Below are 26,557 nucleotides of genomic sequence, written 5' to 3' on the forward strand. Positions count from 1 at the left end.
GTGGGGTGGGAAGGGAGAAAGGGAGAGAATTTGGAGATCATAGTTTTAAAGATGAATGCTAAAAATTGTTTTTAAATGTAACTGGGGAAAAATTAAATACTAAATAAGTTCTCTAAAAATATTTCATGTCATAGAGTGAATGTCATTTGTGATTTTGAAATTTTCATTAATCTCATATTAGAAAATAGTTCATATCGTGAAGTGAATGTTCAATATGAATGTATTAGCCATTACAGAAACAATTGGATAAGTCCTTGATACATATGAAGTCACAATTCCATTTAGAGTAATATTTGTAAGACCCATAAAACACTTAAAAATACAAGAGTAAATTGGGTTGGCCCAGTAGGATAGAGTGGATTGCCCTTATGGGAAGCAAAAGCTGAATGACTTTTGGTTGGGGATGTTGTACCTTTTTGGATGGTAGCCTTTTGGGCAATCAGGTGAAGCCAAGCCATGGTATGGGTATCCTGACCACCCAATTCAGGGCTTTTTACCTATACTTTAGTGTCCCAGTAGGAGGGACTTGGCCACCTGTCATACACCCTGACTGTGAGGCCTGGCAGAGAGAAGGTAGAAGAGCTAGAAGGGCACTGGCCCCTGTAGTTGGGTGAATTGTGTTCAAGTCAGGCCCCTGGCCTTGACCTTGGGCAAACCACTTAACTTCCCTGCACCTCAGCTTAGATGCCTCCTCTGTTGAGTGATGGGCTTGTACTTGGTGGATTCCAAGGTCCTTTCCAAGCCCTGAATTCAAGATACCATCACTCCAAACATATATGTTCTGTCATTTGACATGGTTATAAGTGACATACCTAACACCCACCTCAAAGAAAAACATTTTATAGAGTCCTTATGGGCCTGTTTTTTCATGTTGGTATTAATTACCTATCTTAGGTTTTTCCTTAGCTAAAGTAATTTACCCCATAAGATAATGAATTTTTGAAATTTTATATATATATGTGTGTGTGTGTGTGTATATATTATATATATAACATGTATGTCATATATATATGTATATATATTATATATATATACATATATATGTATATGTATGTATGTATATATATATATATATATATATATATATATATATATATATATATATATATATATATATATATATATATATATATTTGTGTTTCATGTGCTAGTCACTGCTCTCCTGTACCGTTAACTATAACCAAAGCAGAAGTTTTTACTTGAAGTGAAAAAGGATAATCCTTTTCACAGTGGTAAGAATCATGTAACATCATGTTTACTTAACCTTAAGACAGTTCCTTAGCTGTCATACTGCACTGAATCTGGCAAATCAGCCATTTCTGGATTAGTTTCTCAGTACCTTGGTTGCTGTGAATAATTTCTGATTTGAGAGGAGATAGTAGAGGTCATCCTCCCACATCTTCTCACTTAATGCTATAATAGTGATTTCAGTACCTTTGGTACCACAGAATCTCTAGGTAGGAAGGGATATCACAGACTCCTGCAAATATTCTGAGACTGAACCTCACTGGCTAGTCTCCCCTCCCCATTATATTATCATTGAAATCCTTGAGATATCTGCCTCACAGTAGAATCTCTTCATTAAAGGATACTGACATTTTAGTTATAACTGCTCAAACAATAACTTTCCCATCTTTGCTTATTTGGCCTTGCAATAAAACCTCAATGATTTGGAACAGTCATATAGTTCACATAACTTACAGTTCTTCTTTTGAGGACTTTATCCATCTCCTTTAAACATTCCAGTACTGGGGAATGGATTCTGACTTATATATTTCTGTTAGTTTTATTTCTTGGACATCAGATCCTTAAGAAATATTTGATTGAAAGGTTTTTCATAGTTGACTGCTTCCTTTTTTTTGTTGTCTTGGTTTATCATTTGTGTGTGTGTGTGTGTGTGTGTAAAAATTTTGGTGAGAATTCAACTCTTAGGTATACCTATGAAAGATACCTCATCTAATTTTACTCTAGGATTTTTTTTCCATCGTATGATCTTTATGTTCAGTAGGAGGCAGCTAGGTGGTACAGTGGATAGTCTGGGTTTGGAATCAGGAAGACCTGACTTTAAATCTGGTCTCAGACATTTACTAACTATATGGCCCTAAACAAAATCACTTAATTGCTACCTGCCTCAGTTTCCTTTTCTGCAAAATGAGGATAACAACAGAACCTGCTTTGAAAAATTGTGAGTGTCAAATGAGATAATAATTGTAAAATACCTACCACAGTACTTAGACATTGTAGGCACTATAATGTAAGTGGGGATAATCATACTCCAAAATGTGTTGTACAAATAAAGCAGAAGCCATAGGGACTGTGGTGGAAGTTCAAGCAGGTGAGCTGTCCCTACAGGAGGAAAGTTGTCAATTTAAATGGTGAAATTAAGTCGCACCTTTTATTTAAATATAATTGGCTCCCTTAGTAAAGCTGTATATTTTGTTTTATGCATTTAGAAATATTATTCTGAGAAAGGGTCTATGGGCTTCACCAGACTGGGCCAGAGAGGTCCAGGACACAAAAAAAGGAAAGAACTCCTGCCTGCCCTGTGGTACATTTGACTTCCTGGTCCTGGTAGAAGGTTTCTCTGGAACCTTGTTTATGGGAGAAGTTCTCTCACCCTTTGTGTTACTGAGCCTGCCTCATTAAAGTTGAGCTTTTAGAATTGGATTGGAAAAATCCAACTTGATTTTTTTCAAGGCCTTTCAAAGTTTATGAGTATGATTATTTTTTGTAATTGTGAAATGATAAAAGGAAGCTATATTTGTTTGGAATGGAGCCGTAGACTCTGAGCCAATGACATTTTTATCTACCTTATAAAGAATAGAAAAACACTCGCCACTATTTGCCTGTTTTCCTGAAGAAAAAAATCATGTCCTTCAATGGATTAGTAAGATTTTTTATTAGGATCATAATTTAAGTAGTAAGTCTATGAAAGTGTGTGTATCTTTTCAATGTGACTCGTTTGAACTTGCAAGACATTTTGTAAAGTTTGACTCAGTGAGACCCATCAGTAGACAGACTTGAGCCTGGAAATTTAGTTCATTGGAAAACATGGGAAATATAGGTCTAATTCCTTTATTCAAACTCAGTAAATGGTTTGGGACAATTAATTTCCAATTGTTTCCCAGTAGAGCAGATTTACTTGTATATTAATGAGGCACAGGTGTTAGGCCCCTGGTGCCTGCATGCCTGGGAGGCATATTTAGGTTGTTTATCTAGTCAGCCATAGGTACTGCAAGGTACTCAAGCTTGCCTTTAACAGTTTATACAGTGAGGCTTTTTAATTTTTTGATGTTTTTTTAAATTTGCTAGCACCTGTTAAAATTTTAAAACTGATCATGTAGAAAGAAGTAGAAGAGATTTCAATAGCAAAGAGCACTAAAAGTTAAAGAAAGTAGTCTTCTATTCTGGTTAACTGCCCATCCTGACATTAAGGGAAAGAAAGGTTCATTTAAGCTGATATGTCATGTGAAAAACCCATACAGTCAACGGTATACTTTTTGCTGCATATTTCTGGAGCTGGCATATCTTTGTCTATGGCTAAAGCAGTAATATGTTTATATTAATATTCATTTTTCTTGTTTATTCACTGAACTGCAGTACCAACATTTTAGAGGAGATGGAATAGCCTCCATAGACATTATGAATTTCAGTAGCTGGCATAATTATAGCGATCTACATATTCATTAAATCCAGGAAAGAAATGTGTCCAAAAAGACAGCCATGCGTTCAGAAACATTACGCAACTAAATACGTGCCTTTTTAAAGTTTTGTGCTTTCTCCTTGTCAAAAAGTACTTGGTTTTCTCTGAACCAACACCCTTTCTAAAAGCTGTTAAGGTTTTTAAAAATTATTCCTCTGCCCTATTTTCTTTCATGTAGTAAAGAATGGGAAGAACTATTTGTAAACAACAATTACTTGGCAACTATACGGCTGAAGGGGATTAATGGGCAGCTGAGAAGCAGCAGGTTCCGCAGTGTTTGCTGGAAGGTAAGAAGAAAATATTTATTTACAGTTTGTGGTTGCAGTAGATCAACACATTACCTGATGCCCTGGGAAGATTACTCATGCAAAGAATCACCAAATTTTCCAAGAGACTTCCTCCCCAATTTTTGCCATCCATTTTGTCTTTCATAGGACATTTGCTAATAAGATTGAGAGCACCCTAGTCTTCAGTAGCTGGCAATGGGGAAGGCTTATTCAAAATGAACATCTTTACTTGGGTTAGCATCTCATTTGATGGTGAAAATTATACCCTGACTGACACCTCTGCATTACCTACCACTTTTTGCAGGAAAACTCTTACTTCCCCAAGTTGTGTATAAATCTTTGACTTATATGTATCTATGTATGTATATAGACACACACCTCTGTTTGATTAATCTCAAACTTCAAGGCAAGTGCCATTTTTTTTTAATTCTGTCTGATTTTCCTCATAAACACTAGCTGGGAAAGACTTCCAGTTTGAATGACCAGAAGCACCGAGTCTTCTTTAGAGGAAAAGGACCATTGGTTACCATTTTTGTAGTGATAATCTGTAAACTTTTTTTGTCCTTGCCTTTAAAATACTGTTCTTTTTTTCTTCTTCCAGAGGGAGCTGGTGTGATAACTGATTTCAAAAATGGTTTCTAGCTCTAGTTTTAAAGCTTTTATCTGTATACATTAAGCATATCAAGTAAACTGAAAGTATAGACTGGGAGAATCACAAGATACATTATCAGTTTGAGATTTAATAATTTATATTTAATAATTTAAATACATTTTTCTTCTATTTGATGGAAGTATTAAAGAGAGAGCTGCTGCCACAGTGCTGGAGCCCATTTGGGCCCATCCCTCTTTCCTATTGTTTAACTTTTGGTAAAATCGTTCACTTGCTAAAAACAAACACAAAGCCAGATTTATCTTTATGTTAGGTTAAAATAAATCAAATTTGTCTTTTTTTTTGAATACTTGCTCTTTTTCATAATTGATTATTGGTTATAAATTACATTTTTTGCTAAAGACGGAAAGATGTGTTTTTAACAATTAGCTGCTCTCTGCCCTGGATTTTCTCTTTATCAGTTGCCTATATGTTTCAAGAGAATAAAAACCATAACCAACACTTTGACCATTTTAGCTACTTCTTTTTTCTTTTCCAAGTAAACACAGAATGTGGTTGAACCTCAATACCATTTTCTTTTGGCTTGGACAAATCTGATTCGTTATATATCTTTTTCTTAACATGAGTCTTGAGGACATGGCCCCATTTAATGATCTGACTTTTTTGTTTATTTCATAACCTTCATTCATGTTATTTAAGTTTTTCATTTGTTATATTAATGTCTTTAAATATAGATTGGTAGTAATTTTAAATAAATTATTTAATTACAGTAAGAGTACTGTAATGCTTTGGTGATTTTTTTTACATCGTTTCATGTTCTTTTTTTCCTTATGAGTAACAACTTTATTTCTTCTTCACAACAGCTTTTTCTGAATGTTATTCCTCAAGATAAAGGCCAGTGGACAAGCCAAACTAAGGAACTGAGAGCCTGGTACAATAGCATCAAAGAAAGAGTAAGTAACATTTTATTTTAATAAACGTTCCTCAAATAAGTGCCAAGCTCTAGTTACAATTTCTGTTTTATTTCCCCCCCTCAGCATATTACGAACCCTCGGAAAGCTGCAGGACAGCAAGATTTGATGATCAATAATCCTCTCTCACAGGATGAAGGGGTAAAAATTGTCTTTTCGTCATTTTTTTTTCATAGGCAACTTCATTGACTTAATAAATATGTTTAAAATGCAAACTGTTAATACTGGTTTTTAGTTTGAAGCTCTTTATTTCCATACCAACTGTACCTGAGGCCCACCTCCTACAAATACTTAAAAGTATCTTAAGGCATCTCACCTAGTAATCAGTCACCTACAACATTCTGGTAAACGGGGAGGAAGAAACCCTGATGTGATAGAGAAAGCCCAGGGAGCAAAGTGGGCAGGAAAGGGAAGAGGGAGGAAAGAAGCTGGTCCAGTTAGGGAGAACGATGGGCTTTTTGCCTTTGGCCCCTCTGTACCTTCTTCCTGAGCTATGGCAGTGAACTTCTTATCTGGTCTATGTAAATAGCGTCACAGGGAAGAAGGTGCTACAGGTCCTCTAACTCATGAGTTCTTTCCTGATGGCCTCCAAAGATGTGTCATTAGATTGATGTCAGGGTGTCTGTGAACCTGTGGCAGGGGGTGAGGTGGGGGGAATGCATCTTTATTTTCAATAACCTCTAACTGAAATTTTGCATATCCTTCAGTTATTCATTTTTTTTAATGTTATTCTGGGATGGGGCTTCACCATAGGCTTCACCAGACGCTAAAGGGGTCTGTGACAGAAAAAAAGTGAAGCATCCCTGCCTGCTCTGAATATATTCTGAGAGGTAGCTTTGGCTTAGATAGCCAAAGAATTTGGTAGATATTTCCATCTTTTGTTGCAATACAGCATTCTTTCAAACTGCAAACTTTGCATTGACCTAGTGCTAATCAACCCATGGCACCTCCTCCCCATTCCTGCTTCCATATCAGGAGACTATGGAACTGTTCTCAAACTAGGGGTGCTCAGAGTGAGCAGCTCAAATGAGTTTTAAGGGGACAAACCAGAGGATTTTTTCTCTTTCTAGATAATGAATAGAAAGATATTTGTTATTTCTTGCAAAATCTTACCTGTAGTTATTATGCCCTCATATCAAGTTAGATTTGAATCTGAAGTGTTCTCCTGTGAGTCCCATTTACTCCCTTCACTTGCTCCTTAGCAATCCTAGCCTTTAGCAGTGACTAATAGTAGTTGGATGCCTTTCTTTTATGACTTCTCTGCTACTTACTAAGTTACTAAAGAACCTTGTTTTTACTATAAGAATTAGAGTATAAAATTATTGTAACTTTATGACTTCTCTGCTACTTACTAAGTTACTAAAGAACCTTGTTTTTACTATAAGAATTAGAGTATAAAATTATTGTAACTTTGCCAAAGTCTTTATGAAAATGAGCAAACAGTTGCTAATATATTCAGTGTGTATTTCATACTATATGATATTCAAAGCTTTAATTATTTCTTCATTATTTTGTTAGTAGGTCAATAAACATTTATTAAGCACCTTCTGTGTGCCAGATATTGTGCTAAGCACTACAATGCTGGAAATTATTTAATGATAAATATTTTTCACAATCAAAATTTTCAGTAAGAATCCATCAAATTACTAAGTCAAACTTTCAGTGAAAAAGTATCACGTTGAAATTGTTAGATGGGAGAGCATCCCAAAAAGTGCCTCATGGAGAATGCCAATCTTTACTCTTTGGGGCTGTCTTGATACCCAAGTTAGGCTTCTGCTCAAATTTCTTCCTACCCCAAATATTATGCCTACTCCAAGTATTTGTTGCCTAGGTTCAAAGACTACTTTCAGGCCTCCAACAAACTCCCCAGGCCAAGGATTCTAATTGGCTGTGGAGATGCCAACAAGTAGAGAGTAAAAGTTTTCCCTAGAATTGCTGAAGTAGACAATGGAATTAAAATGCTTCCTTTTTTCGCAATATATCATGATTGTACCATGTTTTCAGTATACAATCCAAACTGTCCTAATATTTCTCAAAATTGAGACAGCTGCTTTAATGAACGGGAAGAAGGAACCACTGGCATAATTAAGACTTGTGAGCAAGCAGATAACCAGAGGGCACCCAGTTTGTCATACTGAAGCTTTAGACAGAGCCAAGAGACATTCTTAACTAATTGATGAAACTCCTTTAAATGCTCAGCTATTATTTCTTATAGATTATACTTCTTATAGATTATTCTTATAAAAAAGCCACCTTTTTATACATTTCACTACTATGAATTGGTGACAAATCAAGCTTTTTGAAGACTATACAATAATGGCAGAAGGAAAGAGATTGTGTTAGAATAAGTATGCACTTAAGAGACTGAAGTAGACAAGAAATTTATGATGAGTCACAAGTTCTCCATTTTCAAAGTAAAAAGGCTTAATGGAAAGATGATATAATTAATTTAACATTTATAAAAGTTATTTGGAATTGTTTTTTGAAGTGGACACCAAATGAATACTGATTTTTCAAGTGGTGCATTTTTCTTCATTTCAGAGTCTTTGGAACAAATTTTTCCAGGATAAAGAGCTTCGAGCGATGATTGAACAGGATGTCAAAAGAACGTATGTATAAGAACCACTCAAACAATTCTTTTAAAAATTCATATTCATATTATTTCTAAAATTCTATAGTTTTTGTTATTTGCGTTCTAACTTCTACATAATAAAAAGACCAGAGTAAAGAGAAACTCATATATGATTTGAAATGTGTTAAATTGAAGCAATATCTTACTCTTGTTAGTATTATTAATTCTGTAGTAAAGAATTGGTATGGTTCACTAAAAATACATATTTTTTAAAAATGTGAAGCAGATGGTCTTTTATGACAGATTTCTTCTGATTAAACTGTTTTATTTATAATAATTTTAAAATATATTAAAATTTAGGAAGTTATAGAGTTTAATTTAACATAATTGTAGAGCTAAGCATTCCCTTTTCACATTAATGTTATATAATCTGTTATGTTGTCATTATGCTTTTTGGACTCTTATCAACATCTCTAACAGATGTGGTGCTCTGTGAACCCAGTATCCATGCCCTTTAAAGCTATAAAAAGAGCACACTCCATCCTACTGCATCTACATTTCTGCTTAGCCTTCTTAGCCTTCTTGGCCTCTCATGCAATTAGGCACAGACTTTTGCAATTCTGGCTGCTCTCTAGTCACCTGTCTATTTAGGGATAGATATCTGGGACTCTGTACAACTACCTACAACATAGTGCTAATACAATAATATTTTAAAATGATAAAAGATATCAGTAGCATGTCTAGAGTTACAGAGTATTTGTGGCCTATCAAAGAGAAAGAAAGAAAGAGTCATGAGCTTAAACTTATTTTGTGCTTTACAAACAACATGTCCTCTGATTGACAATATGCCCTTTGAAGGGGAGAAGAGCAGAGATGGTTAATTCTGTTTATAGCTCAGGATGAAATGGCTTGCCCCTGTTCAGACATCTCAGAAATAACAGAACAGAGCTCAATTTACACCTTATGATTCCAAATCTTTCCTTCCATCTCCCCTCCTGGAGTTGTCTCTCTGAAACAGAGAAAAGGACTAGTTCTGCCAAGGGAACAGAACCCTAGAAGGAATACCAGTGGCCTGGTGATGTGGAGGTGAAACCTTGGATTCCACTCCCTCCACTCTTTTGTCCTCCTAATTGATTTTTATGTTCAGTCGCTGATACTCTTTCCCTAGCATCAGTCTTCCGTTGGTCACTTTCCCAGCATGTTGATGTTGTTCCCACAAGTTTTGGTCACACCTCCCATCCCAGCAGAGGCTTTGTCTTCAGCTCCACCTCCTCTCCCCCAGTCAATAGGTTTTAGGTACTTATAACCAAATGGTACTTGTACCACCACTTTCCACAGGAAGCTTTTCCTGTCCTTCCAACTACCAGTCCTTGCCTCCTAAGCTAACTTATGGTTAATTATGTTGGGTTTATTTCTCTTTATTCTCTTTTTGTTTGTTCAGTATATACTTACATGTGTACTGACCGACTGTCTCTGCCATTAGGATGTAAGCCCTTTGAGAGTAGCAACAGTTTCGTTCTTTGTACTTTTATCCTCAGCCTCTAGCATGCTCCTACCAGATACATGTCTCATGTTCTTCTTGGGTTATGTTGTCTTTCATGGTTTCTAGAGTTTATTGGTGTTCCAGGTGCTCTAAGATTCTGAATGTCAGTTACTGTGGGATTTTCTATCTGCATACACCCTGTAGGTTGTTATCTGTCTTTTTGTTCACAAGAAATTTCTGTTCACTGATACTTAACATTTCTTAAGTACTCACTAAATACCAAACCCTGGCCATGCAAAGAAAACTAAGAAGAAGAAGAAAAGACAAAATAAAATCCAGTCTGTGCTCTCTAAGAGCTCATAGTCTAATGGGAAAGGCACAACGTGCCAGGGAGGCCAGCAGGTGAAGATGAGGAAGGACTTATTGGATCTCAGTTTCTTCATTTGTAAAGTAGAGGGTTTTGGAGTAGATGATCTTTGAGGTCACTTCCTGACCTAAAAGTCTGATTCTAAGTTTGCTGAGAGAAGAATGAACAGGACTAGTTTGGAGGGGTTTTTTGGTTTTTGTTTTTTTGTTCTTTTGGGGGTTTGATATGCTTGAAGAACTTCAGATAAAATCCATCTCCCTCTCAAATATTACACTTAAAAATAAATTATTAATTATAGCATTGGAAACTTAATTGGGCTTGTATCTATTAAAAATGTTTTTTCTCTCAGCTTTTTTAAACCATTCTTTATGAGATGTACATTCACATTGGAATAACCTTGAACCTTGACCTATTTCTTCATACCATAATTGTGCCCTTTGGTGTGTTATATTTAGCATGCATTTCCCATCTTTCTTACTACAATTTGGCCTCAGATATTTACTAGCTGTGTGCCCCTGACCAAGTGACTTCAACTCTGTTTGCCTTAGTTTCCACAACTGTAAAATAGAGTTAATAACAGCATCTACTTCACAGGACTGTTGTGAGGTTCAAGTGAGTTAATATTTGTAAAGCACTTAGCATGGTGCCTGGCACATAGTAAGTGCTTAATAAATGCTTATTTTCTTCCATCTCCTCTTCCCTTCCCTTCAATGGTTCCTTTAGCCTAGTTCTTACCTTGTTCTTATACCATTATCTTTTTCAAACATTTAAAAGAACTAATGGGAATTTGTTTACTATTGCAGTGAAGAATGAATTCCCTGAAGTAGTACATAGAGGTATTTTAATTTACATTATTTGAAGTAATTATGTAAAATACCGTCATTGTTTCTAGCCCAATAGAAATATGCTGTGTGGATTCAATATTTGCACTAACCTGGACCCACCTCTCCTTGTTTTCCAAGTAACTTAAAGTATTGTTGCTTTATATAAATAATAAAATTTCATCTTGTTGATCCTCCTCCTTGTTCCACGTAAGAAGGTGAGAAAATTAGTTTTGAGACTGTGGTGTGCATTATCAGGGAAGACTTTAATGTTGCGACACAGAAGCTGCCCTTTTAATTCAGTAGGACTATCCAGAAGTCTGTGATTCCTTGCCTCACTAAATTATATTCCTTTATTCAAACCCAATTTTCTTAGAGAAGCAGTTACTATGGAGCGATGCAGATAGTGGTTTTAGATGATGTATTTGTAGGAGTGTTTGTCAACATATAGTTCTCTAAAAACATGTCCTTACGGACCTATGCCACAAACTCACCAGTAATTCCCATGACATAGGGGAGAAGCTAGAAATTTCCAGAATTAATTCCAGAAAAGCAGAACCAACATACCCCTCAAACCCACCTTCTTTTGGTTCTGCCCAATGCAGGATCAGTATAAATATTGGTTTTGGACAAGAAGAAGAGCTTTTTATGTACTTAAATAAAAACCGACTAGGCTTTTAACAAAGAAAATATCTAACTTCTCTGCAGTTCTTACAGGCCCAGGCAGTTCAGTTCCTCTATAGGAACTCATTGATGGGGACATCTCCTGGACACCTCATCCTGGCAGTTTTTGTCCATGTTCTCTCACAGGTTCTATACTGAGTATCTCTGCAGGCTTTTCTCTTGAACTTATTACCTTTCCCCGGTCCCTGTGCAGCACTGGAGCTGCCATCTTTGATTTACCCTTTACTCCCACGTCATGACTGAACCACCTCTTTTTTTGTTGTTGTTGTTTTGTTTTTTTGGCTAGGCAGCGGGGTTAAGTGACTTGCCCAGGGTCACACAGCTAGCAAGTGTAATGTGTCTGAGGTCAAATTTGAACTCAGGTCCTTCTGAATTCAGCCGGTGCTCTATCCACTGCACCACCTAGCTTCCCCAGACCCACCTCTTTTCTGATCATACATTTCATCCATTATTTCTCTTGTGTCACTGTTGCACATAGGGCATCATTGGAAATATGCTGCAGCTTATGTGCACCAACTAGATCTTTCTATTGCTTTTTGTACTGCCACAGCTTTGATTCTTAGATATCCAAGATTCATAACCCTACCGAGTCACTAAGAGAACTCTTGTGTTTGCTTGTTTTAAGATGAGTGGTTAGTATTTAGAACTGGGTTGGAATAGTTGAAAGCACTTTGCCATTTACTAACTGCAACCCAGTCCACCCATCCTCCTGTTCAGCTGTTTGCCCAATTCATTGTGTATCTGTAATGGTTGTTCCTTACCTTTTACTTTTCTGTAAAAGAGTGAGGTCATTCCCCTGTGAACTTCCTCTTTTCTTCTTCTCTTCATTTGAAAACCCCCTCAGTTCACCCGTCTTCTCTCGTTCTTTATCTCAGTATCTAATAAAAAGGTGGTGCCTCCCCAGAGTCAGGAAGACCAGCTCATTGATAAAAATATTGAGAAGCACAGATACCTGGGTTATTCCACCAGAGATCTGCCAATTTGACATTGAACCCTAACAGTTATTCTTGGCATACAGCAGCTTTGCCAGCTGTGAATGCTTTTGAATTGTATTGTCCTCTAGTCCTCATCTCTGCATTTTCTCCACAAGAATATTATGTGCCACCTTACAAAAACTTGATTAAAATCTACATAAGCTACATTCTCAGCATTCCTGTCATCTACTACTTTAGTAATTTCTTCAAAAAAAGGAAATAAGGTGAGTCTGCCATGACCTATTCTGGATGAAACCATGCTGGTTGGGTGGAATTGCAGCCTCCCTATCTAGATATAGGCCAACCAGCTCTTTCATGAGCCAGTCCAGAGGTTTCCTGGGAAGTGAAGTCATCATGCTCATTGGCCTGTAGTTTTTAGGCTCTGGTTTTTTCTCTCTTGAAAATCAGGAGTTTTCCCTTCTCCATCCTCCAGGTGCCTCTCCCCTAGTCTGTAATGTTTCACGCATCATTGTCAGTATCTCAGCAGCCAGAGCTGCCAGCTCTTGCAGGACACGAGGATCTGGTTTTGACCAGGTCATCAGAACTCACTGAGAGCAGCTTCACTCCTTTCTCTGATCTTGAATATTCATTCCCTGTTAGTCACTTTTATTCTCTAATTTCCAGTATAAAACCTTGTTTCTTTATGGAGAAAATAGAAACAAAACAAGAATTTAGCATCCCTGCCTTTCCAAGATCCCTGGCAGGTAACTAGCTCAGCAATCATAGCTTCCAGTTTTTAGCACAAAGTTCAGGTGCTCCAGGTGGTGTGAATTCACCAAGAGCAGTTAGGTATTCTCTTGTGTTATCAACTGTTTTAGACACATGTGCAATCTTTCAAGATCCTTCTAGCCAGAGAAAACAGAAGCAAATAGTTAAGCAGTTGCCTGTTTTATTATCCCCATCTGCCCCAAGTGTGGTCCTTTCCCTTCTCCCATTCTTTTCTTTTCTGAGTAGAGCTAACACATTCCCTTTCTTTGTCATTAGATTTCCCTGTCATTCAGGCCCTGTGAACACACTGTCCTTATGGGTCCCTGCTTCTGGGAGGTATCTTTCCTCCATCCTGCTAACTGACTTGTAGCTTCTGTACACGGCTTATCAAATTTCAAGTGGATTTATGAGCTCCCTGTGCATCCACATCAGTTTCTTTAGAAAACTTCCTCTTTTCCTCTCCATTAGAATTGTTTCTTTTTCTGTCTTCAGAATTGCATCTTTTAGCACCTCCCATGCTTTCTGGACCTTCTACAATTCATGGAAGAATTTCATTTCACAAGATCTCACCTACAATTCCACTGAATTCTTTTAAATTTTGCTCTCTCAATATTTAGGATATGGGTTATACACCTTAGATTTCTCTCCTTACATATCATAAACTCTTAAGTGGGAGCAGTCACTTCATGCCAAGGTTCTCATCATATCCAGCCTAGCAACAGGAAGGACCTTGTTGGTAGGTCTAAGATCCAGAATATAATTTCTCTATGTAGGTTCCTCCACCTTTTGAAATTTAACCAAACTCTAATTTTTAAGAGAAATTATATTATTCACAAATAGGCAAAAGTAACCTTCCGTGTTTAACTTTTTGATTTAGTAATTTAATGATATTATGTAATAATTAACTTTTTAGAAAAATGTTTCCTAGTAAGCTTGTCCACAACTCAGATTGTCCCATTAAAAAGTTATATTTCTTAAAATTCACTCTTTTTTTAAATGATTCCTCAGGGAAAGATTTTGCAAGAAATTTCAGAGCAGAATTGATTTTGGTGTGTGTTAATGCAGACAATCTGCCCAGTGTTAAAATGTTAAAGGGAAAAAAAAAACACAAGCTGCCATGTTCGTGTGATCACACCAAAATAGCAGCTTGTATTTATATTTTCACTCTCCTAGAGGTGGACTGCAGGCGCACATGAGCGAGGGGGAGTGCTTTGTGTTGTGTTGCGATTTTGTTTAATGCAGACAAAGTACACGCTTGTGCATGCACAACCAGCCCTCACATATGCACTCGTTCACAGCCTGGAAAGTGAAAACTACAACACAAGCCGCTCTCTAAGAGTTGTCAGCAACGTGTGTGTGTGTTGTGTGTGTGTGTGTGTGTGTGTGTGTGTTTCTTAAATATTAAAGAGGGGGAAAAACAGATTTTCAGGAATGCAAGAAACAATTCTTCTATCAAGTGACTCACAGCTCTCCCTCATTGACAGTATTTAAGGTAAAATCCAATATTTATCCAACTACTGTGGTTGCAATGATTTAAAATGTATATGTTCTCATTTACTATTTTTGCTTCATGTTTTTTTGTTTCTCTATGACATCTCAGCTTTATAAAATTTTTTCCCATGTTTCACTAAGTTTCTGACATTTAAGACTTTGAATCCTCTTTACCGCAAAAGACGTGTTCTTTTTCTAGTCCAGTCAAACTGTGGGCACATTTTCCATGTTGGGTAGCCCTTCCTTCGGCATCTAAGGAGCAGTAGGAGGAGGACATTGCTTGGCAGGAACTTTGTCATCCAGAGCTTCTCAGCAATAGGATTGTTTCCAACCCTCTGACGTCCAATCTGTTTTCACTAAGCCAGCTTGTGGCCACTCTTCATGATTGGGTATTCAGATTACTGTTGATAGTTAAAAATAAACTGTGGTTTGTGCACTAGCATTATGAAATCACTCCCCAAAATCCCCAAAAGGCCCAGGCCTTCTCATCTAGGTTTAATTAAAGTTTAATTCAGGCTGTTAGTCCTCATCAGAAGTTTCAGCAGGTTCTGAAATAAACAGTAGCACAAAAACATGAAGGTTGTGCTGGAGGAGAAATTTCTTAAGTAAGAATCACAGGAGCACCAAACTGTGAAATCCTTTTTTCCAGTTGTTGCCAAATCTTGAGTCCTACATGTCTCACTAACTTCAAAATAAATGTTATTAATAGGTTTATTGTTAAATAATGATTGAATTTTATGATTAGCAAAAACCTTGGAGATCATCTGATTTCAATTTCTTATTTAATAGATGATAGAGCTAAACCCCAGGAGAGTCCTGCAACCTTTCAAGCTAGTTAGTGCTAACCTGGCACTGGAGTCCAGAGCTACTGACCCCAGCTAGTGGTGTGGTTTTTCCCTACATTGTGCTATTGTTCTCTAGATAGAGATGCTGTTTCCATTTCTCTGTCTGTCTGTCTGTCTGTCTATCTATCTATCTATCTATCTACTTCATAATTTGAGGCTTTTGACTTTCCTTTTTCCCTCTGTAAAATAGTTAAAGAAGACAGATTGACTTACCACTGATTTTCAGTGTTTCATAAATATTTAATCTTGAGCATTTGCATTGACCATTTTCAAAATTTTGTTTTTCATATGTTTTAATTTTCAGTTTTTTAAAGTAAAGGAACATCATTATTGTTCAAGGCTTTCAGTGCTCCCTTGTCCTATTGCAGGATTAAAAACTCTCACCAAGGACTTTTTTTTTCTCATGAGATAGCTTACTGAACACTAACATCTTCCCTGATTCATCTGGGTCGAGTGCTTTGTCTGTTTTAATACTCCTAATTACCTAATTATGTACCATAATGCACTGACAAGGCTTTTGATCATTTCCGTTTTTTATTAACCCCCTTCTTTCCCAGGAAATAGTTCCACTTGTCATATTAAGAGCCAGCTATCATATAATGGGTCTTAAACTCAAACAAACAAAGCCACCACCCTAGCTCTGGCTTTTATCATGTAGTTTCCTGATTGTTCTCCTGGCTTCTAGTTAGTCTGTCAACAAACATTTATTAAGCACTTAACTGTTTGACAGAGGCACTGTGCTAAGAATTGGAGATGCAATACCAGCAAAAAGAAAGACAAACCCTGGCCTCAGAGTGCTTACATTCTAATGGTAGAAGACAACCTATAAAGCTGAAAGGGGCTAGGAGATGTTGTTGGTCTTTCCCCCCCAGGGGCTTTTGTTGTTATTCATTCATCGGGTCTTGTCTGACTCTTCAGGAGCCCAATGGACCATTGTACTCCATCCAGGCCCTTCTATCCTCCACTATCTCCTAAAGTCTGTCCAAGCTCATGTTCATTGCTTCCATGATACTATCCATCTCTGCCATCCTTTTCTCCTTTTGCTTTCAATCTTTCCCAAAATCAGGTTCTTTTCCAATGAGTCCTGTTTTCTCTTTATGTGGCCAAAGTATTTCAGCTTCAATATTTGTCCTTCCAATGAATAGTCTGAATTAATTTAAGTATTGACTGATTTGATCTCCGTGTTGCTTAGGGCCTCTGAAAAGTGTTTTCCAGCACCACAGTTCAGAAGCATCAGTTCTGCAGCACTCAGCTTTCTTTATAGTCCAACTCTTACAGCCATACATTGCTACTGGAAAAACCATAGCTTTGACTATGTGGACCTTTGTCAGCAAGGTGAAGTCTCTTCTTTTTAGCATGATGCCCAGCTTTGCCATAGCTTTTCTTCCAAGGGACAAGCATATTTTAATTTCATGGCTGCAGTTACTGTCTGCAGTGGTCTTTGAGCCCAAGAATACAAAATCTAACACTACTTCTAATTATTCTCCCTCTGTTTTCTAGGAAAGACCAGTTGCCATGATCGGTAGGTTTTTGTTCTTTTTATGTTGAGCTTCAAGCCAGCTTTTACACTCTCTTCTTTTACCTTCATCAAGAGGCTTTTGTAATTCTTCTTTACTTTCTGCCAGCAGAGTGGTATTGTCTGCACATCTGAGATTGTTGATGTTTATCCCAGCAATCTTAATTCTAGCTTTTGATTTGTCCATTCTGGCATCTCGTATGATATACTATGCATATAAGTTAAATAAATAGGTGACAATATACAGCCTTGTCATACTCCTTTCCCAATCTTAAACCAATCAGTTGTTCCATGTTTGGTTCTAACTGTTGCTTCCTGACCCTCATACAGGTTTCTCAGAAGACAAGTAAGGAAATCTAGTAATCCCATCTTTTTGAGGACTCGGCACATTTTGTTGTGATCCATACAGTCAGAGGCTTTAGTGTAGTCAAAGTAGATGTTTTTCTGTAACTCCTTTGCTTTCTCCATGGTGCAGTGAATGTTGGCAGTTTGGTTTCTGCCTCTTTGAACACCAGCCTACTCTTCTGGTAATTCTTGGTTCACATGTTGCTGAAGGTTGGGTTGCAGAATCTCAAGCATAACTTTGCTAGTGTGAAATGAACACAATTATCTGGTATTTTGAACATTCCTTGGCATTGTCCTTCTTTAGGAATGGGGCATAAACTGATCTTTTCTAATCCAGTGGCTTCTGTTGAATTTTCCAAATTTGCTAGTATATTCAGTGTAGCACTTTAGCAGCAGCATCTTTTAGGATTTTAAATAGCTCAGCTGGAATTCCATCGCCCCCACTAGTCTCATTGTTAGCAGTGCTTCCTAAGGCCCACTTGACTTCATTTTCCAGGATGTCTGGTTCTAGATCAGTAACCACACCATCAGGGTTGTTGGTGATGTTAAGATCTTTCTTGTATAGCTTCTGTATATTTTTACCACTTCTTCTTAATCTCTTCTACTTCTGTTGTTTCTACCATTTTTTGTGTTTTATCATGCCCATTTTTGCATACAACATTCCTTTGATATGTATTTTAATTTTCTTCAAGAGATGTGTCTTTCCCATTCTATTCTTGTCTTCTGTTACTTTGCATTGCTTTGCTCATTTAAGAAAATCTTATCTCTCCTTGCTTTTCTCGAATTCTTCACTGAGTTGGGCATATCTTTCCCTTTCTCCCTTCCCTTTCCTTCTTTCCTCAGCTATTTGTAAAGCCTCATCAGAGAGCCATTTTGCTTTCTTGTTCTTCTTCCAAGACCAAACTTGTCTATTATTCCAATTATCTTTTGATTCCCAACTTCAGTATCATCAAAGCATTTCTGCTTTGATAACTGTGACACCTTTTTTTTGGTGTTATTTCTAGAAGATGTTAAATCAACTTGGGCCTCTTTGGCATTGGTGGTTGGAGCATAGACTGGTATTACTGTGATACTGAATAATTCGCCGTGGATTTGAACAGATATCATTCTGTCATTTTTCAGATTATAACCCAGTACTGCTTTTCTCACCCTTTTGTCAGGGCCACTCTATTTTTTCTAAGAGATTCTTGCCCACAGTGCTATATGTAATGATCACCTACATTAAATTCACCCATTCCCATCCATTTAAGTTCACTGACTCCCAAGATGTCGATATTTAAATTTTCCATATCCTGTCTGACCACATCCAGCTTACCTTGGTTCATAGACCTTACATTCCAGGTTCCTGCGCAATATTGATCTTTGCAGCATCAGACTTTTCTTTCATCACCAGACACATCCACAGGCAAGCTTCCTTTCAGCTATGACCCAGCCACATCATTCTTTTTGCTTTCTAGCACAGCATTCTGGAGCTACTGTTCTCCAGTAGCATATTGGACACCTTCTAACCTGAGTGGCTCATCTTCCAGTATTATATCTTTTGTTATTTTAGTGTTGTCCATAGGTCTTTCTTGGTGGAGATACTGGAGTGGTTTGCCCCCTCCTTCTCCAGTGGAACACCTTTTGTCTGAACTCTCCACTGGGACCTGTTTGTTTTGAGTAATGCTGCACAGCATAGCTCGTAGTTTCATTGATCTACAAAAGCCCCTCCACCATAACAAAGCAGTGATCCAGGAGGGGTACATGATGGCTAAGTCCTGAGAATTAAAAATAGCTTATCTAGTCCCTTCCCCAAAATGGATGTTCCAAGAAGAACTCATCAGTGGGAGAAGGGAGCTCCAAGAACTGAGGCAAAAGTCGCTGAGACATGTGATGACTAAGTCTAGAGAGTAACAGATGACTCACCAGGGCCTTTCCCCAAAAGGAAGATTCAAGAAGTAACTATCACTGGGAAAAGGGACCTGAAAGGGCCTTCCAGCCTCCCCTCTATCTAATTCAGTTTCTACACAACCAGCATTTATTAAGCACCTCCTGTGTTTCAGATACTGTACTAAGTGCCAGGAATACAAAGTAAGGCAAAAACAGCCTCTGCCCTCAGGAAGCTCTCTTTCTAACAGGGCAGACAACATGCAAATTCCTGTGTATACAAGATAGATACAAAATAAATAGTAAATAATCAAGAGAGAGTATTAAAGGGATCAGGAAGGGCTTCTTGTAGACACTGAGACGTGAAGGAGGCCAGGGAAGGCAAGAAGGAGAGATGAGCAGAGAGAGCTTTTTAGGCATGGGAAGGAAGCCAGTGAAAAGACATCATGTCAAGGAGTGACAAACTGCAAAGCCAGTGTTACTGGATCATAGGCTATGTGAAGGGGAGTGAAGAATAAGAACACTAGAAAGGTTTGTAGGGGCCAGGTTGTGAAACTAAGCAGTATTTTTTTTATATTTGATCCAGGAGAAAATAGTTTTACCACTAGAGTTTATTGAGTAAACAACATGATCAGGTCTGTTCCAATAGTAACAACAAGATAATAACATAGCTTACATTTAAGTAACACGTACTATGTGCCAAGCATGATGCTAAGCTCTTTAATACATGAAATCTCATTTGCTGTAATTATCCCTAGTCTACAGACGAGGAACTGAGGCAGATAGAGGTTAAGTGGCTTGCCCAGGGTCACACAGCTAAGGAGTGTCTAAGGCCAGATTTGAAGTGAGAGCTTCCGGCCGGACGCCCAGCACTGTATCCACTGGGCCACTTAGCTGTCTTTCTCTCTACTTTGGTAGCTAACACGAGGATAGACTAGAATGTCAGGGAGACCAAGTAACAGGCCGCTGCAGTCGTCCTATTTATGTGGTGATTAGGTGCTGCACCAAGGTGGTGGCAGTGTTGGAGGAGAGGAGGGAGCAGTAAACAAGAAATGGTGTGAAGGTGGAATCGACAGTCCTTGGAAATGTATTGGATATGGAAAGCAGTGAGAGAGTAAAAAGTCTAGAATGACGCTGTGGTCATGAACCTGGGTGTCAGGAAGGCTGCTGGCATCCTCAACAATAGTAATAAGGAAGTTAGGATGAGGGGAGAGGCTTGACGGAAAAGTTACTGAGTTCAGTTTGGTAAGGTTTAAGGTCTGTGTGGGCATCCAGTTTGAGATGTCTGTGAGGCAGTTGAAGATGTGAGCCTAACAGGATAGTGATTAGGACTGGAAAGATGGATCTGAAAATCATCTGCTTGGGGGTGGTAATTTTGATGACATCAGCAAATGCAGCAGCATGGCAGGCAAAGAGGAGAGGGTTTAGGACAGACCTCTAGGGGATACTTATCAGATAGGTAGAAGGAAAGCCAGGAGAACAGAGTGTCGTGGAAATGTGGAGAAGGGGATGACCAGCAGGGTCAAAAGCTGCAGAGGTCAAGAAGGGATGAGAATTGAGAAAAGGCCTTTAGATCTGGCAATTAAGAGACATTGGTGACTTTGGAAAGAACATTTCCAGTTGAGTGGTAAAACCAGAAACCAGGGTGCAGAAAGTTCAGAAGAGAGTGAGAGGAAAGGAAGTAGAGACACTTGACATAGATTGTTGTCTCAAAGACTATAGCCATGAAAGAAAAGTCAGGTAAAGGGTGATACCTAGGGAAGATGGAGGGATCAAGTGAGGCTTTTTTTAATTATTATTATTTTCTAAGGATGGGGAGCCATGGGCATTTTTTCAGGCAGTGGGGAAGCAGTCAGTAGACGATAACAGTCTGAAGATTAGTGAGAGCAATTGAAAAGGAAGTTAATCTGTTACTGGAGAAGTAGGGATAGAATGGGGTCATGTATCTGTATAGAGGCATTTGCTTTAGTAAGGAAGAGATAGTGGAGGAAGACATCTGTGTGATATGGAATGAGGATGAAGGGAGAAAAAGGGAGCTCTCAGGGAGTGGCCTCAATTTTTTCAGTAAAATATGAGGCCAGTTTCTTCAGCTGAGAGGGTTGGAGTAGGGGTATCCATGGGAACTTTGAGAAAGGATGAAAAGTTTTGCAAAAGCTGCTGTAATGAGTGGGATAATAAATTGAATAGAGGAGCATAACAGGATTGGCTTGCTACAGGGAGGACCTAATAGAGGTGATGTAACATAAATTCATAGTGGCACAGTTTCATGATTTTGTACAGCTATCACATCTCCCTCAAGCCTAGGTCTGACCACATCACTCTCTGGCTCAGAGATTGTTGTTGTCTTCTGACTTTCACAGTCTGGCCCTAATTTTCCAATTTACCTTTTACATATTACCCCCCTTCATAAACAATACATTCCGGCCAGGTTAACCTATCGGCTGTCGCCAAACCTGACATTTCATCTCCTTTTCTCCAGACAGTTGTGCAGACTGCCTCTCCACAGTTCCCTTCTACCCCAGCAAAGCATGAAATGCATCATGGCCTTAACTCTACTTCATAGAGTCCTTATATCATAGGAAGCCTTTCCTTATTTCTTATTAACTTTCAGATCCCTTCTACCCTCCCACCGCTTGCCCACAGAGTAGTACTTTCTCACTCTCCTTATATTTTCTTGTATTTACATACATGTGCGTATATATGTGTAAATGTATATGTATGTATGTGTGTGGGTGTATATATATACGTACATATTGTATTTCCTAGTAGGTTGTAAACCCTTTGAAGGCAAGTGCTATTTAGTTTTTATTCTGTTGTCTCTTACCTAGCTTCCATAGTGCTTTGTATATAGAAAGCATTTAGTTGAATGAACATAAACTACTTTTAGGTTGCAGAAAATATCTATTTAAAAATATTATCTACCATTTTGTTTCAAAGAAAGACAGATTGAATCATAAATCAGGTTTTGGGCTGGTTTGTTTTTTGGGTTTTTTTTTTTAACACTCTCTAATAATGTGATAAATTTGGTCAAATATCAGACAACTCCTGAAACAATCAGACCTATTCAAAATGCTAAAAAATAGAGTTGCAACAGAAAATCCACTTTCTTCAATCAACTAAAAAACCCAGACTCTTCTTCACTGTCTTTGGAAGGATGTTTTAAGTGGAGTCACCAACATTAGTTTCTCTTGCCATTCAGCTTTCCATCTGTAGTTTTACTCTCTCATATCAGCTTTCTAATTGTAACCTCTGATCAGATGCAGAACATCTCATTAACATTTCAAGATGGAACTACTTTCTTCAGTTTTGTCTTAAATAGTTTTGTTTTCTGTGTATGTGTGTGTGTGAGATTTTTGCCTCCCTCTATTTTACAGCACACAGTTTCTATCATATCCTGTTGAATGAATAAATTGTAATTAAGACATAGCTCCTAATTCACTCTGTAAGTATTTCTCTATCTGCATATTCTTTGTTAAAAAACAAAAATACAATCCAGAAACAAACTGTCATTTGCTGTTGTTTAAACATGAAATTATGGTCTCAACATTGATTCCATACCAACGTAACATGCTATTGATTTATCTTACTTGTGAAAGCCATTGTGTGATTTTTTTTTAAGGATGGTTTATTGTTCCAATTTGGGGAAGATTAGGATAACAGTCTAATTTGCTTTTCCTGTATGTATGTAAGTGTGTGTGTGTGTGTGTGTGTGTGTGTGTCGTATACACATATGCACATATATACCCACACAGTGTGTTCATACACATATACATATCCTATAAAAGGAAGAGAGAGCCTTGAAGCATATAGATGGAAGAAGAAATAAAATAGGCACCATGAGAAATTGAGTATTACTTGTTTAGAATTCCCACTTCATCTCCCTGATAACAGTTTAATCTTCTTCTGTACATTTGAAGATAGGTATCATGACTATAAAATGTTGAGGGTTTTTTTTTAACATAGTGGAATATCTGTCTATCTATATTTTTCCAGATTCATTACCCAGGTTTTTTAATATACCCCTACACTCATTAACTTTTACTTAAATACATCTCTTTGCGTTATTTAGCATATTATATAATTAGAAAAGCTTTCTGATATAGTTGGAAGAACACTGAAGTGGGAGTTAGGTTTCGATAGTCTATAAGTTGGACAAGTGGGAAGCGAAAGGAACGGAATAAGCATTTATATAGTCCTTACGACATGCCAGCACTGTCTAAGCTCCCTTGCAAATTGGCAAGTCACCTAAGCTTTCTGTCCTTCAGTTTCCTCATGTATAAAACGTGGGACTATAATCTCTAAAGTGCTCAAAATGTTAGGATTTGATAATTGCTTTTCCATCTTCTAAAGTAGGGCAGACTTCTTTTTAGTAGTTTAGCATATATGTATGTCTACCTTGTATGGTTCTGTGGATTCCCCATTAGAATATATAGACAAATATTCCTCTTTAAAGATTAAAGGGGTTTTTTTTTCTTCCAAAAAGGGAAGACTGTGAGATTTTACAAATTGGCACTTCAACCCTGTAGAGTAGAATTGTGGATGGTGTGCTATTGCATTTAGATGAGGTACGCTATGTCTGCCTAATACACATTTTCAGTTGATTGGGTATTTGCTAAAAGTGGGTAATTTAAATTATCTACCTGCAATTTAATTCTGGTAGATCTCTAGTTTTTAATCTTGGAAGTGGTTAGTGTGCATTTAAATGAAACCATGAATTGGTATGTAATATAATTTACATTTTTAGTGGATAGATATTAAACTCTTACTATATAGTTCATACATATTTGTTGACAGAAGTAAGTAAGGTACTTTTTGGAACTTTCTCCAATTTTTGGTTCTGATCTTGAATACTACATAGAATCTTGTTAGGCCATTGTTTGCATGGGAGATTTCCAAAGAATAACTGCACAAGGGCCTCAGGAGCTTGATGGTCCTGTTTTTCCCTCCATTGGTCAGAACTGACACTCACATGATGTTAGTTAACAATATCTCCTCCATCTTTAACTATGTTCATCTCTCCATTAGACCGAGAGGCATTAGAGGTGTCACATTCTCTTGACTCATCTATCCCTCAGTTACTATCTCACTTCTGCCACTATCACTAAACTTTCTTAGGTATTCTGCCACTGTTGCCATCTCTTTGTCACATACTCTTTTCTAACATTTTCTACTCAGATGCCATTCTTAGCACTCCATTAGATTGTTCTCTCTAAGGTCTGTGACTTTTCTCTGAGCAAAGTGAGTCTCAGTTACCATCATTGTTTCCCTTCTTGATGCATTTGACATGATTGACTGGTGTACTATAAAATAGCCTTGGTTTTTGTGATCCTCTTCCTGTATCTTTTGGACTGCCGTTTAGTTTTGCCTTTGCCAATTTCCTTCACGTTTTCTCTTCCTTAGTGCCAGTTAAACCAGTATTTAATTTGAGATTTTTCCACTTTTCTGCATCTATATTCCCTCTCTTCAGAAGCTGATGGACTCTAGTGCTTGTGCCTGAGTAGGAGACATCTATTGGATAATCGGTCATCTCAATATTTTGATAAAAATCATAGTTGAAAGGAACCCCAAAGGTCATCTGATACACCCCTTACTCGAAGCAGCATCTTGGACAAGTGGTCAGCAAAGCACTGCTTGAACACTTCCAGTGTATATATGTGGAGCAATTACAGCTGCGTTTTACTGGGTGAACAGGATATATTTCTCATAGTCTTCAAAAAGAGGCCAGATGTTTTTGGTCCATAGAGAACAACTGATCAGAATGGAAGCAAGGCATCCAGTGGAGAGACACGGTAGAGAATAAGAGGAAATTGGCGTTACCTCATTTAGAGGTTGGGGTTTTAACAAGATTTGTACCTCAGGTAGAATGGCAGTTCCACCAAAACTGGAAGCAGTAATGAATTACAATTGTAAAGAGAATATCTCTTTCCAAATAAAACAGATGTGTGGCCAGGAAGTATTTAGGCAGAAGAAATTACAATAAGTAATTTCTATGAAGTGGGACCAAATTAGATGCTTTACCCTGATAGTTTAATAATACATGAAGTGTTAAAAGTTCTTATTACAAGCTTGGTCTGAGAGTTGGTACCAACTTCTTATGATGGGTTGGTCACATCCCTTGGCAGTATCCTCTAGTCCTCCTTCTTTTTCTTCCATATCCAATTTGTTGCCTACTCCTATCAGTTCCACTTCTGTAAAAATCCCCTTTACAGGCAGCTAGGCACCATCATGCACAGAATGCCAGGCCTGACATCAGTAAGCCTCTTCTTCCTCAGTTTAACTCTGGCCTTAGACACATACTAGCTATGTGACCTTACCCCTGTTGCCCTCAGTTTCCTCATCTGTAAAATGATCTGGAGAAGGAAATGACAGCCCACTCCAGTATCTTTACCAAGAAAACCCCAGAAGGGGTCACAGAGAGTCAGACGCAACTGAAGCAACTAAGCAACAGCATCTCACATCCCCTTCTCTTCTGTGATTCTGTCCTGATTCATTTAACACACAGTTGCCTGAATTATCTTTTTCAATCATAGTTTCTTCATCTTCCACTCAGGAATCTACCCATATTACAGATAAATTTCTCTGCTTAGGATTTGGAACTCTTTGCCAATTTCCCTACCTTTTATTCTTTCTCTCCCCCTGTTAGGCAACACAATCATGTTACCAATTTCATTTCCACATGGACCCTCTGATAAAGAATAATAATCTCTAAATACACGAATCATTTATTAGTGTCTGTGCTTTCTAATGTGACAGTCCCATTTATTGGCATGTCCTTTCCCTATGTTCCCATGCAGTCTTAAAATCCTAGTTTAAAACTCACCTGTAGGAAATCTTGCAGTAACTCTGCATCTGACTTTTCTCACAGCATTGCTATACCCAGCCTCAATTTTTTTATACCTAATTGGTAGTATATTAATTTATGTATATGGTTATATTGGTTTGAAATTATCTTCAGTTGTTTCATGTACATATTTATATGTATGTATGATTTATCTTTCTCAGAATTTATGGTCTCAAAAGAGCAGGGGCACTTTGTCTTTTCCTTTGTTTTTATTCCACCTAGAGCCCCCAGTACACTCTTAGTGAAGAGTACTACATTTTATTAAGAGAGCTGAAGCCATCACCATAGATAATCATTAAAGTTCTTTAAGATTTGTATCAAGTTGGATAAGTTGTCCATGAGAATTGTTCATTTAGACATGTATAGGATTCCCATCTGCTCAGCCATAGTTGGAGATGTTGTACACATCAAATCAGATCATACATGTGAAGTACATATGGCCTGCCATTATTGTTGGGGGGGTTATATGTTTC

At 37.7% G+C, this 26,557-nt stretch overlaps 1 protein-coding gene across 1 annotated transcript in view; it reads left to right on the plus strand.

Moving 5' to 3' along the window:
- Positions 1–26,557, plus strand: part of TBC1D5 (TBC1 domain family member 5) — a 613,691-nt gene that overhangs the window by 355,638 nt on the left and 231,496 nt on the right. Inside the window, 4 exon segments of the mRNA XM_078151425.1 lie at positions 3,882–3,990; positions 5,464–5,553; positions 5,638–5,712; positions 8,113–8,180. Of these exon segments, the coding sequence (XP_078007551.1) occupies positions 3,882–3,990; positions 5,464–5,553; positions 5,638–5,712; positions 8,113–8,180 (342 nt within the window).

This window comes from Phascolarctos cinereus, unplaced genomic scaffold (assembly GCF_003287225.1).
Source record: "Phascolarctos cinereus isolate Bilbo 61053 unplaced genomic scaffold, phaCin_HiC Scaffold_1;HRSCAF=81, whole genome shotgun sequence".
Classification (NCBI taxonomy): Eukaryota; Metazoa; Chordata; class Mammalia; order Diprotodontia; family Phascolarctidae; genus Phascolarctos; species Phascolarctos cinereus.